Here is a 16,149-nt window from a genome sequence, read left to right on the forward strand (position 1 = left end):
TTATTGTACATTACTGACCAAAACTTTGCAGGACATCTAGCATCCCTGATCCCTGCTGACTAAATATCAGTAGCAGTAGTACCACCATTACCACCACTACCACCGCCACCACCACCACCACCCACCCCCACCATACTCAGTCGCTGTGACAAGAAAACATCCCCATAATTTCAAACCTGCTTCCAGAGGAGCAGTGTCACCCAAGCTGAGAACTATGGGTTAAGAGTCAAACAGAAAGTTCAATAAAATGTTAAAACAAACACCTAGCCAAACCCTGCATTCAGTATTCCAGCAAAGCTATGGTCATGCTATCGTCAATCCTGCGTGTCCAGCGTTTCATGACATTTCTCCTTATTCTGTTAATAACACAAACAGATTCAATACAAACTGCCAAAATACCATTTTTAGCCACGAGGGCTGAGTCCTGTGCTCTTTGCCAATAGCAGCAATAAAGCTGGGCAGAAGCTAAACCTAGGACTGCATGGAATATCGGCTACCTGTGGTAGCAGCACAAAATGAGATGTATACCTGAATAGTCTATCATTTTGTCAAATCTGGACTTTAAAAAGGATGCTGGGGTTTTTTTTCTCTTAAAAAGATTTATTATCAAAAAGCTTGCTCCCTTTAAATACTAAGCCAATTCATCAATGCAGCTCCATTCTTTTTAGGATTATTAAGGCCCAAATAATCCCAGACTAAAACAAGAAATAAAAAACTGGACTGTAGGTTCAGTAACATATTCACAGACATGTCAGTATGCACCCAGGAACACTGGTTTCATTTCTTGATTGGAATGCTTATCACCATAAAATCTTCTGCTAGAGTCACTTCTTGGAGATCTAACACTGATTCAGCTTGCTTTTTTAGTTCTGCAATGCCATCTGTTTCTCCTTCTCTGGCCAAGGCAACTGGTTTGTACCTCTGACTGAAGTGAGTCAGAACCAGCCTCTTTGCATGGCACAACTTTGCAAATGTCGCTGCCATCTGTGGTGTGCTGTGGCCGTGCTCCTTTGCTTTGTCCATCTGGGCATCATCCAGGGTCGCTTCGTGGATCAACAGGTCTGCTTCAAAGCACAGCTTTACTCCTCCATCACCCACAACCCCAGAGCAGTCACCCAATATGCAGATTTTTCTTCCAACAATAGGCTTTTTTAAGACATCTTGGGGAGAAATTGTAACCCCATTTTCCAGAACAACAGAAATTCCATTTTTCAGCTTCCCATACGCAGGACCTGGTGGAACACCTAATGATGAAGGCAGATAACATTACATCATAGGAATGGAATTTATGACTTTTCAAGAGTCTATTTTAACAGCATCGCAAATAGCTCATGGAAAAGGCATCCATAATTGTTATAAATGTTTTACTACTTGTGGAAAACTGGGATTATTTATACATTTTTAAAGTTTCAGTGTAGATTGATATTAGCAATGCCTTAGTACTTAAAACATTTCCCATGCATACATGTCAGACAAGTTTTAGTCTCCTAAGTATCACTAGGATCTTATTGTAGTCACTATAACATCCTTGATTCTCTGTTGTGTAAGGAAACAACAGTTTTTGAGAGTGCTTTATTTAATAAGTTCACTTTTGGGTAAAATTTGAGAGTGCATTTAAATAATGATATAATCAGGCTGGGCACAGTGGCTCATGCCTGTAATCCTCGCACTTTGTGAGGCCAAGGCAGGCAGATCACTTAAGCTCAGGAGTTCGAGACCAGCCTGGCCACATGGCGAGACCTTGCCTCTACTAAAAATACAAAAAATTGGCCAGGCGTAGTGGTGCACACCTGTAGTCCCAGCTACATGGGAGGCCAAGGCACGAGAATTGCTTTAACCCAGGGGGCAGAAGTTGCAGTGAGCGAGCTGAGATCACACCACTGCACTCCAGCCTGGACAACAGAGTGAGACCGCCTCAAAAAAAAAAAAAAAAACACACACACACACAATATAATCAACACCTAGTCAAAACAAGTACCTACAAAGTAACTTAATAAAAAAATTGTTAGTGAAGATTGCTTGTATTACAAGATCAAGGGGCATTTTTTCAGGCAATTGTACATTATTAATCTTCTTGGCAGACAGGGGCAGTTCCACACTTAATCAAAGTGGGCTTAAATCTCATATTAATTTAAAATAAGACCTGATCATCACTATGGACAATACTTACAAACTAGTATAACATGACCACCAATTCCAACACAGATCATGTTTAAAGTTTCCAAATATAATAGTATTTCCACAGGCTTTCAGGTAATAAAAGTACCATTAACCTAAGTCACTTTTCCTCATTATCTAGCATTTTGTTTTAGTTGAGGAAGAGATCGCATAAATAAAAAAACAAGCACACACAAAATGCCACCGTGCTTTTTACAGGCACTGCCACACCATGCCCATGACGGCAGTGAGACTGGAGATATAATGTACCTGGACTCTACCTCGCAAGAGGTGCTGAAGATCCCCTCATGCATACTGGCTTAGCATGGAGGAGGTGTGAAGCCTTAGATGGGCCCCAAGCCCACCTCTGCATGCTTGCTTTCCAATGTAATGAATCCTGGTATATCAAACTGGTTGAGGTACAGGGTTTTGAATACCAAATTAATTTAATGAAGGTTAAATTAGTAAGCAAAGTAGATAGAGAAGCAAACTCTGAAAGCACATGGTTGCAGTTGTAAGGTTAAGATCAATGGCAAAGATTCTCAGACCAAAGATGTCATCAAAAACACGTATCAAAGGGAAGACGTGAAAAAATAAAGCCTGGACCTAAAGCCATCACCACGACCACCCAAATCACCTTGCCAACCACGATAGTATAAGAAAGAATGTGGATCCAGGGAGCTGAAGACAGGATTCAAATGTGTACTTGGCTTTTGCTCTAAATAGCATTTTTTGGTCCCATGGATTTTCCTTAATAAGCAAACTTTGGGCAAAGGGACTAAGTGGAGAAAATGTCAGTTTTCTGGGCCTGGGATAGAGGAGTGGAAGTTTACTATGACATTTTTTTTTTTTTTTTTTTTGAGACAGAGTCTCACTTTGTCACCCAAGCTGGAGTATAGTAGCGCCATCTTGGCTCACCACAGCCTTGACTTCCCGGGTTCAAGTGATCCTCCTGCTTTAGCCCCCTAAGTAGCTGGGACTACAGGCGCATGCCACCACGCCCAGTTAATTTTTGTATTTTTAGTAGAGATGGGGTTTCGTCATGTTGCCAAGGCTGGTCTTGAACTCCTGAACTCAAGTGATCCGCCCGCCTCGGCCTCCCAAAGTGCTAGGATTACAGGCATGAGCCACCACTCCTGGCCTTACTATGACACTTCTTACAGCTTCAGTTAACAGGAGCCCTATTGATGAGAAGGGGGGAAAAAACAAAAAAACAAAAAAAACACTTACCAAGGTCTTTTAGTTTCTGTGCATTGAGTTTACCTGGGCGTTTCTTTTCCACGACTGAAAACCCAAATGAGGGAATTCTGTGAAAGAGGCGAAATGCTTTTACAACAAACTGTTCATCATCAAACAGAAGGTACGAGTTTTCTTCTGAGTCTAATAGGATAGTTCTTCCTTGTTCCTCTTTGGGAGGACTGCCTGCTCTATTCACACGTGCAAATTCTTTTAATTCTTCTGCAGGACATTGATCCGCTGTAGGAACCAGTTCATGAACCACATAATGGAAGACCAGCTCCGTGTGAGAGAGTTCCATGGTTCGCCAGATAAAGTCCCGAAGCCCTACAGGGCCATAGATTTCAATAGGCTGTTTGGACACCATGGAGCCACTCTGCAGGCTGATTGTGCAGAGGAGCCCAGGAAGGCCAAAGAAATGGTCTCCATGAAGATGTGTGATGAAGATCTTGGTAATTCTCCCTTTTGATGGAGATAGAGAAATACATTTGGAAATTTTTCATTCACTAAAAACCCATACAAAGCTATCTGAAACAAGCCTAACACTTTCCATTAAAAATAGTAAATTGAATTTAAAAGTTCTACTTACCATCATAAACTTATTCACTTACATTTTGCTACATGATTCCAAAAACAAGAAAGACAGGCTTTATTTCATCAGATGGTTTTTTGTTTGTTTGTTTGTTTGTTTTTAATAGTTTTTTTAAAGAGACAGGTCTCGCTCTGTCATCCAGGCTGGAGTGCAGTGGTGTGATCATAGCTCACTACAGCTTGACCTCCCAGGCTCAAGTGATCCTACTGCCTCAGCCTCCCAAGTAGCTAGGACTACAGGAGCCTACCACTATGTCTGGCTTTTTCTTTTTTTTTAATTTTGTAGAGATGGGGTCTTGCTATGTTGCCCAGGCTCATCTCAAACTCCTGGCCTTAAGCAATTCTCCCACCTTGGCCTCCCAAAGTGCTGGGATTACTGTGCCTAGCCCCGCTAGATGGTTTCAGTAAGATATAACATTTTTCATAAAACATCTTCATATTACATAGTTTTACAGCTCTCAGAGTATTTTCATACATTTTCTGCCACATAAAAAAACAAGTAAAATATATAAGTGTACCAAAATAATTCACTTAACTATTAAATAGATAGGCCTCAAGTATCAAAAACATCTAGCAATTACATTGCTCCCTACTGCTCCCTCTGAGAAAAGCAAACATGTATTCCAGGAAAACAAAATGTTCCACTGGCTCCAACTGACTGGACCAGCGCCTGAACCCAAAATTGCCTTTTAAGGACTCCCTATGCTGGACAGGGATTAATCCACCAGGTCACAGCCTGCTTGTCTGGGTGAGGTTGAAGAAGATAGAGAAAAAGGAAGGAGGGTGAGGAAGGGAGGGGAAAAGGAGGAGGGAGAATGGAGGTAGGCGAGGAACAAGGTGAGGAACTGAGAAGGAAGATGGTCAATAGATGCCAGAATGCAGGAGGGCCGATTATGTAAGGGGACTTGGGTCCATTCTTCCTTTCAGTCTGAACTAACACAACAGTTTTTTCAGTGCATATGGGCTTAGGTTATAACTTGGTTTAGCCAATGGTAAACTGAATTTATTGCTGGAATGTGGCAGGATGCCACATCAGCATTTTCTGAGATGCACCACATGGCATTTCAAAAGTAACAACCACAATTAACACATTTCTAGTACAAAAGAGGCTTCTGGTCCTTTGCTCAAGGCCCACCTATTTTAAATATTTGATGCTATAAAAGTACAGAAACAGTTTACTGATACCATAAAAGAACAGGAATAGTTTACTATAATGTAATTTGTTCCATAATATCAAGTGTTCTCCAAGGAAGTCTTCCCAGAATTACAACATCAAGCTCAGGCCCCAGCAACAGAGAGAACAATAGATTGGCACAGGCTGATTGTGGAACTTGTGAATCCCCAGGAGGCACTCTAGAAGTTTCCTCAATATGCTCTTTTTGTTATTTTTACTGCCTGAATCCCTCATTTCCCCTGTCTCCTGTCCAGATTGCCAAGCCACCTCCATGCGTGACCTGAGGACTCTGCAGACAAAAAAACTACAGCAATAGGGCCAGGCGCGGTGGCTCATGCCTGTAATCACACTTTGGGAGGCCAAGGTGGGCGGATCACCTGAGATCGGGAGTTTGATCAGGCGGATCAGCCTGATCAACATGGATAAACCCTGTCTCTACTAAAAATACACAATTAGCTGGGTGCATGCCTGTAATCCCAGCTACTTGGGTGGCTGAGGCAGGAGAATCGCTTGAACCCAGGAGGTGGAGGTTGTGGTGAGCCGAGATCACGCCATTGCACTCCAGCCTAGGCAACAAGAGCTAAACTCCATCTCAAAAAAAAAAAAAAGAACTACAGCAGTCACTGAGTCCAGATCCCCCAGTGGCCTAAAAACTGCCAGCATCTGACTTTCTGGGCCCTTTCCCTATCTACTCTAAAACAAAGCCAAACTGAACACCAAAACAACCTGTGAACCCAAAGTGAGGCAAATTAAGTTAAAAACTGCTTCTTACAGTTATCATAGTTTCAGGGAGACAAACACTTCATTTTTCAAGAAACCTGATTTCAAAGGGAGAAGGAATGGCAACCACAATTATCAAAGGTATGAGGAAGCTCTCAAATGAAGACACAAAAATGCCTGAGTTCCCTTTCCCTTGGAAACAAGGAAGTTATGGGGGAATATGTCATCCACAGAGGAGTGGAATACTGAGCATTCTCTAAAAATGAAGACAAAGGTATATTTACTGGATTTGGAAAAGCTGCAATATATGGTTTGTATACATTGTTCAGTTGAAAAAAAAAGCAGGTTATGCCAAGAGCAGTATAATTCTATGTATGCAGAACTATACACACACTCACACACACACTCTGTACTGTCACCATATCTATAATACATAGAAAATTCACCTATGAGGGGGGACTCGGACTTTTCTTATTTACACTTTTCTGTTTTCTTTGAGTTTTTACAATAAGCATTTATACTTTTTATATCATTTAAAAAATCATGCTCTTACAATACTTTTTCTTTTTCTTTTTTTTTTTTTGAGACAGAGTCTTGCTCTGTCACCCAGGCAGGAGTGCAGTAGCTTGATCTCTACTCACTGCAACCTCCAACTCCCAGGCTCAAGCGATTCTCCTGCCTCAGCCTCCTGAGTAGCTGGGATTACAGGCGTCTGCCACCATGCCCAGCTAATTTTTGTATTTTTAGTAGAGACAGTGTTTCACCATGTTCGAGGAGGTCACCTCACACTCCTGACCTCAGGTGATCCGCTCCGATCCTCGGCCTCCCAAAGTGCTAGGATTACAGGCGTGAGCCACTGCGCCTGGCCTATAATACTTTTAATAATCATTTCATATGTGCACATGAGTATAGGGTATAGAATAATATACATGGAAGACTTGGAGGAGTGGGAGGGTGGCTGGAGGATGAGGGATTAGGAGGGCTCATCCTCCTAATTAGAGGAGTCCTCCATTAGAGGGCTGGAGGATGATTAGTTACCTGATGGGTGCAATGTACATTATTTGGTGATGGGTACACTAAATCCCAGACTTCATCACTATGTAATATATCCATGTAACAAAACTGCAATTGTATTCAAAATTTATTATCCCTGGAGGTAGTACAAGCTGAAAGGGTTGTACTGGACCTAACGATAGGTCCATAATAGGTTATGGAGAGAAATTAGTATGTACTGAGGGTGCTTCATTCCAGTTTGAGACTGGGGGCATCTGAAGTACTAGAGAGTCACAGTTAATGCTCTGGGATTACTATCTCACCTTCCTCTCTAAGGCCAGAAATTTTTCTTTTTTTTTCTATTGAGATGGAGTCTCGCTCTGTCGCCCAGGCTGGAGTGCAGTGGCGCGATCTCGGCTCACCGCAACTTCTGCCTCCCAGGTTCAAGCAATTCTCCTGCCTCAGCCTCCCAAGTAGCTGGGATTACAGGCACCTGCCACCACACCCTGCTAATTTTTGTATTTTCAGTAGAGATGGGGTTTCACCTTGTTGGCCAGGCTAGTCTCAAACTCCTGACCTTGCTCGTGATCCACCTGCTTTGGCCTCCCAAAGTGCTGGGATTAGAGGTGTGGGCCACCACTCCTGGCCTCAGAAATTTTTTTTTCTAAGCCTATAGAAATGTAGTAAACTAAAGGCTCCTTTGGGCTTTTGGGAGTTTTTGTTTGTTTGTCTGTTTGTTTGTTTGGGTTTTTTTGGCCAGGATTAGATTTACCAACTATATGTATGAATGCATGCATTCATGCTTATTTACTTATTTGTTGAGACAGGGTCTTGCTCTGTCACCAGGCTGGAGTGCAGTGGCTCAATCATGGCTCACTGCAGCTTTGACCTTCTGGGCTCAAAGGATCCTCCCGCCTCGGCCTCCTGCTGGGACCACAGGTGCAAACCACCACACCCGGCTTTTTTATTTCTTGTAGAGACAGAGTCTCTTTATGTTGCCCAGGTTGGTCTCAAACTCCTGGCCTCAAGTGATCTTCCTGCCTTGGCCTCCCGAAGTGCTGAGATTACAGGCATGAGCCACTGTGCCCAACTCCAACTGTTTATTTAAATCCTATATAGACTGGGCGCAGTGGCTCACACCTGAATCCTAGCACTTTGGGAGGACATGGTGGGTGGATGGCCTGAGCCCAGGAGTTTGACATTAGCCTGGGCAACATGGCAAAATCCCATCTGTACTAAAAATACAAAAAAAAAAAAATTAGCTGGGCATGGTGGCGGGCACCTGTAGTACCAGCTACTTAGGAGGCTGAGGCATAAGAATCACTTGAACCCAGGAGGCAGAGGTTGTAGTGAGCCAAGATCACACCACTGCACTCCAGCCTGGGTGACAGAGCAAGACTCTGTCTCAAAAAAAAAAAAAAAAAAAAAATCATATATAAAGGAACTGTAAAATTGTGGTGGATATTTTAGGTGGTCCCTGTGGCCCCTACTCCTTGGTGTTCACATCCTATAATCCCCTCTCCTTCAGTGTGGCCAGGACTTGTGACTTGTTTCTAACCAGTAGAATACGGCACAAGAATGCAATGTGATTACGTTATGGGACATAAGACTCCATCTTGCTAGCAGACTTACTCTAGAGTCTCCTTCTCCCATGCTGCCTATGAAGAAGCAAGCTACCATGAAGCAGAAACCCACAATGCAGAGAACTCAAGGAGCTCAGGGCAGACTGTCCTACCACTGTATGGGTTCTGCCAACAACCTGAAAGAGCTGAGAAATCTTCCCCAGCTGGGCCTCTGATGAAATTGTAACCCCAGCCAACACCTAGACTGCAGTCTACTGAGACCCTGAGGCAGAAAACCTAGCTAAGCCAGGCCCGAACTCCCTAACCCACAGTTACTAGGAGATAATAAATGCAAATAAGCCACTAAATTTATAATCTGTTATGCATTATTAGATAGTATCAGATAACTAACACACATATTAAATAAAAAGATGTATTCCCACAGCCAAACCTCTGGTACTCACTGTTAACAATTTCTTGTTTCTATTTTAGTACACCTTGCCACCTCAACTCCTACTGTCTGAAATGTTATCAAGTCTCTACTCTGACCTGTGCCTGCCCAGAGGGCTCTCATGAAGGTTCTCATGAAAGGAAAATTGTACGATCCAAGTAAAGCAAAGAATAGCACCTAACTTATCTCAAAGTTTCAACATAAGACAGTATATAATTAGGGTTCAGCTGTACATACCTGAAGGCCACATGTCCCAAACAATATGCATTAGCTCCTTCCTCCAACAACTCTTTTCCTGACTTCTTCTCTAAGTCCAGGACATCACCATCAGTAACTTGTATTAATTCTTCACTTCCTCACACACTAGACATTCAGTGACCACCTCCTCTTGGCTCTACAAATATCTCTTAAATTGAATCTCTCATCTCCATCTCTATACTTCAACATCCTCATTGTCTCTCTCACACACACATACACAGTGATGATATGGTTTGGCTGTGTCCCCACCCAAATCTCATCTTGAATTGTAGCTCCCATAGTCTCCCACATCATGGGACGGACCTGGTGGGAAATAAATGAATCATGGGGGCAGGTTTTCTCATGCTGTTCTCACAACAGTGAATCAGTCTCATGAGGTCTGATGGTTTGATAAAGCGCAGTTCCCCTGCACATGCTCGCTTGCCTGCCACCATGTAAGACATACCTTTGCTCTGCCTTTGCCTTCCACCATGATTGTGAGGCCTCCCCAGCTATGTGGAACTGTAAGTCTATTAAACCTCTTTTTTTTTTTCATTAATAAATTACTCAGTCTTGGGTATTTCTTCATAGCAGTATGAAAATGGCCTGATACAGTAAATTGGTATTGGTAGAGTGGGATAATGCTATAAGGATACCTGGAAATGTGGAAATGACTTTGGAACTGGGTAGCAGGCAGAGGTTGGAACAGTTTGGAGTGCTCAGAAGGAGACAGGAAAATGTGGGAAGGTTTAGAACTTCCTAGAGACTTGGGAGGGCTTAGAAGACAGGAAGACGTGGAAGTTTGGAATTTCCTGTTGAATGGTTTTGACCAAAAAGCCCAGACTGAGGTGGTCTCAGATGGAGATGAGGAACTCATTGGGAACTAAAGCAAAGATGATTCTTGCTATGTTTTAGCAAAGAGGGCAGCATTGTGCCACTGCCCTAGAGACCTGTGGAACTTTGAACTTGAAAGAGATGATTTAGGGTATCTGGCAGAAGAAATTTCTAAGCAGCAAAGCATTCAAGAAGTGACTTGGGTGCTCTTAAAAGCATTCACTTTTATGTATTCACAAAGATACGGTTTGGAATTGGAACTTATGTTTAAAGGGAAGCAGAGCATAAAAGTTCAGAAAATTTGCATCCTGACAATGTGATAGAAAAGAAAATCCCATTTTCTGATGAGAAATTCAAGCTGGCTGCAGAAATTTGTGTAAGTAATGAGGAGCCAAATGTTAATCACCAAGACAATGGGGAAAATGTTGCCAGGGCATGTCAGAGGTCTTCCCAGCAGCTCCTCCCATCACATGCCCAGATGTCTAGAAGGAAAAATGGTTTCCTGGCCTGGGCCCAGGACCTTGCTGCTTTGTGCAGTCTCGGGACTTGGTGCCCTGCGTACCAGTGTGGCTTAAAGGGGCCAAGGTATATCTCAGGCTGTTGCTTCAGAGAGTGCAAACCCCAAGCCTCGGCAGCTTAGATGTGGTGTTGGGCCAGTGGAAGCACAGATGTCAAGAATTGAGGTTTGGAAACCTCCTTCTAGATTTCAGAGGATGTATGGAAAAACCTGGATGTCCAGGCAGAAGTCTTCTGCAGGGGTGGAGCCCTCATGAAGAACCTCTACTAGGGCAGTGTGGAAGGGAAATATGGGGTGTGAGACCCCACACATAGCCACTGGGACACTGCTTAGTAGAGCTGTGAGAAGAGGGCTACCATCCTCTAGAACCCAGAATAGCAGATATATTGACAGCTTGCACTGTGTGCATGGAAAAGCTGTAGACACTCAATGCCAACCCATGAAAACAGCCAGGAAGTGGGCTGCACCCTGTAAAGCCACAGGAGTGGAACTGCCCAATATAATGGGAACCTACCCCTTGCATCAGCATGCCCTGGATGTGAGACATGAAGTCAAAGGAGATCATTTCAGAGCTTTAAGATTTGACTGTCCTATTGGATTTTGGACTTGCATGGGGCCTGTAGCCCCTTTGTTTTGGCCAATTTCTCCCATTTTGAATGGGTATATTTACCCAATGCCTGTACACCCACTGTATCTAAGAAGTAATTGACTTTCTTTTGATTTTACAGGTTCATAGGTGGAAGGGATTTGCCTTGTTTCAGATGAGACTTTGGACTGTGGACTTTTGAAGTAATGCTGAAATGAGTTAAGACTTTGGGGGACTATTGGGAAGGCATGATTGGTTTTGAAATGTGAAGACATAAGGTTAAAGAGGGGTCAGGGGTGGAATGATATGGTTTACCTATGTCCCACCGAAATCTCACCTTGAATTGTAGCTCCCATAATCCCTACATGTCATGGGAGGGACCTGGTGGGAGGTAATTGAATCATGGGGGGCAGGTTCTCTCATGCTGTTTTCATGATAGTGAGTAAGTCTCATGAGATCTGATGAGTTGATAAAGGGTGGTTCCCCTGCACATGCTCTCTTGCCTTCCACCATGTAAGACATGACTTTGCTCTGCCTTTGCCTTCCACCATGATTGTGAGGCCTCCCCAGTCATGTGGAACTGCGAGTCCATTAAACCTCTTTTTTTGTTGTTGTTTTAATAAATTACCCAGTCTTCGGTATTTCTTCATAGCAGTATAAAAATAAACTAATACAAGTGAATTGCAACTGCCTTGGAACTGGTCTCCCTGATGCTATTCTCTCTCTCCCAATACATGTGCCATCAGAAAACTCTGTCCTAAAACACAAACAAGATCACATTATTCTCCCCTTAAAAACATGAATGGTTCCTTTTTCCCAGTAAAATAATAAAGTCTAAATATCTTACTATGCTACAGAGGACTTCACAGTCAGCCCTCACCTTTTCAGCATTCTTAGTTCCATCTAGCCTAGCTAAGTACTCAATGCTCCCCAACATGCCAGTTGTTTCCTGGAAACTTCCTTACTTGTTGCTTACTTTGTTGTCTGTTCCCTCAATGTCCATCTCTACTTCTCTCTCAGAAAAACTTCTATTTATCTCTTGGATCCCAGCTCAACTGTTAACAATCTCTAGGATGCCTTCTCTTAATGAATGGTGAGTTACTTCCCCCTCCTTTGTGTTCCAAAGTACTTAGACAATACCTCCATTATTCTGCTCATCAGATTACATGATTGGTTACCGTCCGTTTGCATGTCAGTTTCCATCACTAGACCAAGAGATCCTTGAACACTAGAAGTATCTTTAGTCACCAAGTGCCAGGTGCTGTGATGAGTTGTAGGAATAATGATTTCAATACTATTTATCAAGACCTAATAAGTGAGAGGCACTATGCTAAGTTGCTTATCCATTCACTAAAGTAAAGTAAGTTCCATGATCATTTACATACTTAGTAAGCTATATGTATTCAGCTAGGCATCTACTAGGTATATAAATGATCATGGAACCTACTTTACAGTATGGGGAGATAAAGAACCCAGAAACAAACTAAATAACATAATTTCAGACACTGATGATGAAAAGAAGTCAATAAAAATAAGACTGGGGTGAGAGAGGAACTACTTAATCCAGGAGGATCTGGTAAAGCCTTTGAGAAGATGGCATTTGAGCTAAGATTTAACTGAGAAAGAGGCAACCACACAGAGAATAAATGATTACATGTAATTCTCATAGCACCCTTTCTAAGTAGACTTTTTATCCCCATTTGCAAGATGGGGAAAGTAAAGTCGAAGTTTGCTGATCTGCTAAGGTCACAAGCCCAAGACACAGCCAGGACTAGAACCCAGGTCTGCCTGACTCTGAGCTGAAGCTTTTCACCACTGGACTGCTCTGTCTCCCAGGTGCTGGCCTCTGCTCACTCCATTCCCTCTGGCTGAAATGCCCCTCTTCTCCTCAGCCCTGAAATTCCTCCTCCTCCTCTGACAACTGACAAGTCAACTTCTCTGAGAAGTTTGCCCTGATAACCTCAAGAGGAAAAGCGCATCTCCCTCCTCCAAACATTTCCTACCCTTTGCATCCTCTCAGGAAAACTATCTCCTGGTGGAAGTAAGTATGTACACTGCTTCCTTGCTAAAGTAGTGTCCATCTAATATGCCTGGTATATCCCATGACATTTCCCAAACCCCAAGCCTACATGAACCCTTGCTCTCAACATCCACAGGATAAATGAAAAGCAAGTAAATAAGTAAATGAAGTCCAGGGGATGTGGCCAGATCCCTGCAGGCCTTCCAAGTCTCACCAGGATCTAGCATTGAAGTGGGATGCAACCATCAGGGCTGTTCCTGAACAAAATGTGCAAGGAGAGCCAAGAAAATGAAGCAGGACAATAAAAAAACTTAATGACATAGCTGAGGGCACACTAACCTGCTTTAAGTTGGCTTTTCATAAGCTGTGTCTGTGTTCCCTCCCCACAGTCAAAGAGCCAGCACTCGCCTTCACACCGAAGGACTACAGCAGAGGCACCCCGGGTTGGAGATGGATATGCTGCACCCGTCCCCAGAAATGTCACATCCATAGACATCTTCCACCCTGCAACAGAAAGATCATCTGGGGATTATTTCATATCACTGCACCAAACACACATTCCTGTAATATTTATCACTATTATTACTTTTTGGTTATTTAGAAGTCTGGATTCTTGTTCTCTCATAGTATTCCACACATATCCACAGTAAGATTTTAAATAACTTGGCAAAACTACAAGTTAACAAATCTTGTATAATTGTTCACACACCCAAACAAACAAAAATAACCAAACCTAGGCAATTAAAAACTATAGTTGAATTTTAACTATATGATGTTCTCAAAAAGGTAAAACTATGGAGACAGTAAAAAGAATAGCCCTTGCTAGTGATACAGGGGGAGGGAAGGAGGAATGAACAGGTGGAGCACAGGGGATGTTTAGGGCAGCGAAACGATTCTGTATGATATAGTAAGACAGACATATGTCATTATACATTGGTCAACTGTATACAGAATGAACAACACTAGAGTGAATGAGTTCAATGTAAACTTTAGTTGACAGTGTATCAATATTGGCTCATCAACTGTAACATGTAGCACATTTTTCTTTTTTTTTCTTCATGAGCCCTTAAGCTTCTGAACATGTACCACATTAATGCAAGATGTTAATACAAGGGAAACTCAGGGGTGAGAGATAAGAGAGTATATGGGAACTCTCTGTACTCTCTACTTATTAACTATAAAATAAAATTCCTTCTAATAAACACTAAACAACAACAACTCTAGTTGAGATACTGGGCAAGAGATGGTATTTAATGATGCCTACCAAATGGTGTCTTTGATGCCCACAATGATCAGCCCTTTCTCTAAACAATCATAACAGTAATGCCCTATGATGCTCTACAGTCATGCTGATATTTCACAATAATGCTGAACAAATGTCTCACTCCCTACGTGACATGGTCCATGACTCACGAGGACTTGGGACTCTGCTATTTTAGGTGATCAGCAATAACCTGTTGAATGTGCAGGTTTATTCCAACTCCTGGCACTATTCCTTTCACTATTTCCAGGCGCATCTGACATCGCTGATATACTTATGAGATGGAAAGATGTGTATCAAACAGAATAAATTAGAATGAACTGAAACTTATACATAACCGATTATAGATTATCCACATTGATGTCAGGGAAGAAAACAAGCTTAAGAAAAACTACTATAAGATCATTTGACCAACAGCTGGATATATAAGACACAAAAACTTCAATAACTCTTCTCAGTCTTAGCAATAACAAGATAAAAACAGAAATGGGGGGGAACCCATTCCAAGAGCAAAAACAAAATTACCAGAAATAAAGTTAGCAGAAAAGGAATAGTACCCAAAAGATTCACACAAATAAGAGATACACATTACGTCCTTGATAGGATGACTTGGAATCACAGAGACGTTCATCTTTCCTAAGCTAATGTAGATATGTTTGGTGCAAATTCTATCAGATTTCCAGTGGGATTTATTTTGGAACAGAAACAATCCAAAAATCATATGGAAGAAAAAATAAATGTCTGAGAAGGGGCAAGAAAATTCCAAAAAGCAGTGAGTAGTGACCTGCCTTTCTAGGTATTAACATTTACTACAGCAATCTGACATAATTAAAACAGAATAGGCCAGGTACGGTGGCTCATGCCTGTAATCCCAGCACTTTGGGAGGCTGAGGTGGGTGGATCACCTTAGGTCAGGAGTTTGAGACCAGCCTGGCCAAGATGGTGAAACCCTGTCTCTACTAAAAATACAAAAATTAGTTGGGCATGCTGGCGCACACCTGTAATCCCATCTACTCAGGAGGCTGAGGCAGGAGAATCGCTTGAATCTGGGAGGCAGCAGTTGTAGTGAGTCAATATTGTGCAATTGCACTCTAGCCTGGGTGACAGAGTGAGACTCTGTCTCAATAAATAAATAAATAAATAAATAAATAAAACAGAATAATATTGGCACAAAAATAGAGATAAAAGGGAAGGGAAAGTTCAGAAATAAACCAACTACCTATTGGAATCAATACAGTATACAACAAAGGTGTAAAAAGTGTGGTTTCTTTAATGAATGGCACTGACATAATTGGCTGTTCTAGCAGAAAAAAGCAAAGCAAGATGCTCACTTTGCATTGTATATAAAAATACATTTCACATAGTTAAGAAATTTCAATGTAAAAAATCCAATAACATGTTCAAAAGAATTAGGAGAATGTTTACACCTTTAACTGTGGAGATGGGAAGCCCTTATTGGCAAGACATAAAATCCGGAAATTTTTAAAACAGACATTTTAACCAAATAAAATCTTTTATACATATCAAGACTCATAAAGTCAAAGGACAAGGAAAAAAAAACTGAAAAAAATAGTTTGGACCCCCTTATGAGAGGGGGTTAATGCTCCTAAAAAAAAGTTTCTGCAAATGCATTCAAAATACAAAAATACTGGTGCAACAGAAAAACAGGCAAAGGATATATACACACACACACATGCATGCACACACACACACATATATATGAATCACAGAAGAAATCCAAATGGCCTATAAGCATGAAAAAGGTTCAAACAACTATCATGTATCAATTTAAAAAATTAACATTAATAAA

The 16,149-nt window shown here is 41.9% G+C and overlaps 2 protein-coding genes across 2 annotated transcripts in view; both read right to left on the bottom strand.

Annotated features, from left to right (window-relative positions):
• The window catches only part of SMAD4 (SMAD family member 4), a 109,432-nt gene extending 95,850 nt beyond the window's left edge, over positions 1 to 13,582 (bottom strand). The window contains exons 1-2 of the mRNA XM_011928762.1: positions 13,418 to 13,582; positions 3,388 to 3,464 (exon numbers count right to left, since the gene is read on the bottom strand). The gene's annotated coding sequence lies outside the window, so the exon portion shown is untranslated. The remainder of the gene's footprint in view (positions 1 to 3,387; positions 3,465 to 13,417) is intronic.
• ELAC1 (elaC ribonuclease Z 1) lies at positions 577 to 13,577 on the bottom strand. Its single transcript, XM_011928761.1, has 3 exons — positions 13,418 to 13,577; positions 3,388 to 3,855; positions 577 to 1,244 (listed from the first exon to the last, which is right to left on the bottom strand). Exons 1-3 carry the CDS (start codon positions 13,572 to 13,574, stop codon positions 778 to 780), a joined length of 1,092 nt encoding a protein of 363 aa, XP_011784151.1. The 5' UTR covers positions 13,575 to 13,577; the 3' UTR covers positions 577 to 777.
• Positions 13,583 to 16,149: the final 2,567 nt, after the last annotated feature.

This window comes from Colobus angolensis, unplaced genomic scaffold (genome assembly GCF_000951035.1).
Source record: "Colobus angolensis palliatus isolate OR3802 unplaced genomic scaffold, Cang.pa_1.0 Scaffold8, whole genome shotgun sequence".
In the NCBI taxonomy this organism is placed as follows: domain Eukaryota; kingdom Metazoa; phylum Chordata; class Mammalia; order Primates; family Cercopithecidae; genus Colobus; species Colobus angolensis.

Bases quoted from the DNA above. Each gene is read 5' to 3' on its own strand.
- ELAC1 (XM_011928761.1), bottom strand. From the start codon at position 13,574: ATGTCTATGGATGTGACATTTCTGGGGACGGGTGCAGCATATCCATCT. The intron at 3,856-13,417 runs GTTAGTGTGCCC...CTCCATCAAAAG, and splicing joins GAAAAGCCAACTTAAAGCAG to GGAGAATTACCAAGATCTTC. The intron at 1,245-3,387 runs GTAAGTGTTTTT...CTTCATCATTAG, and splicing joins ACAGAAACTAAAAGACCTTG to GTGTTCCACCAGGTCCTGCG.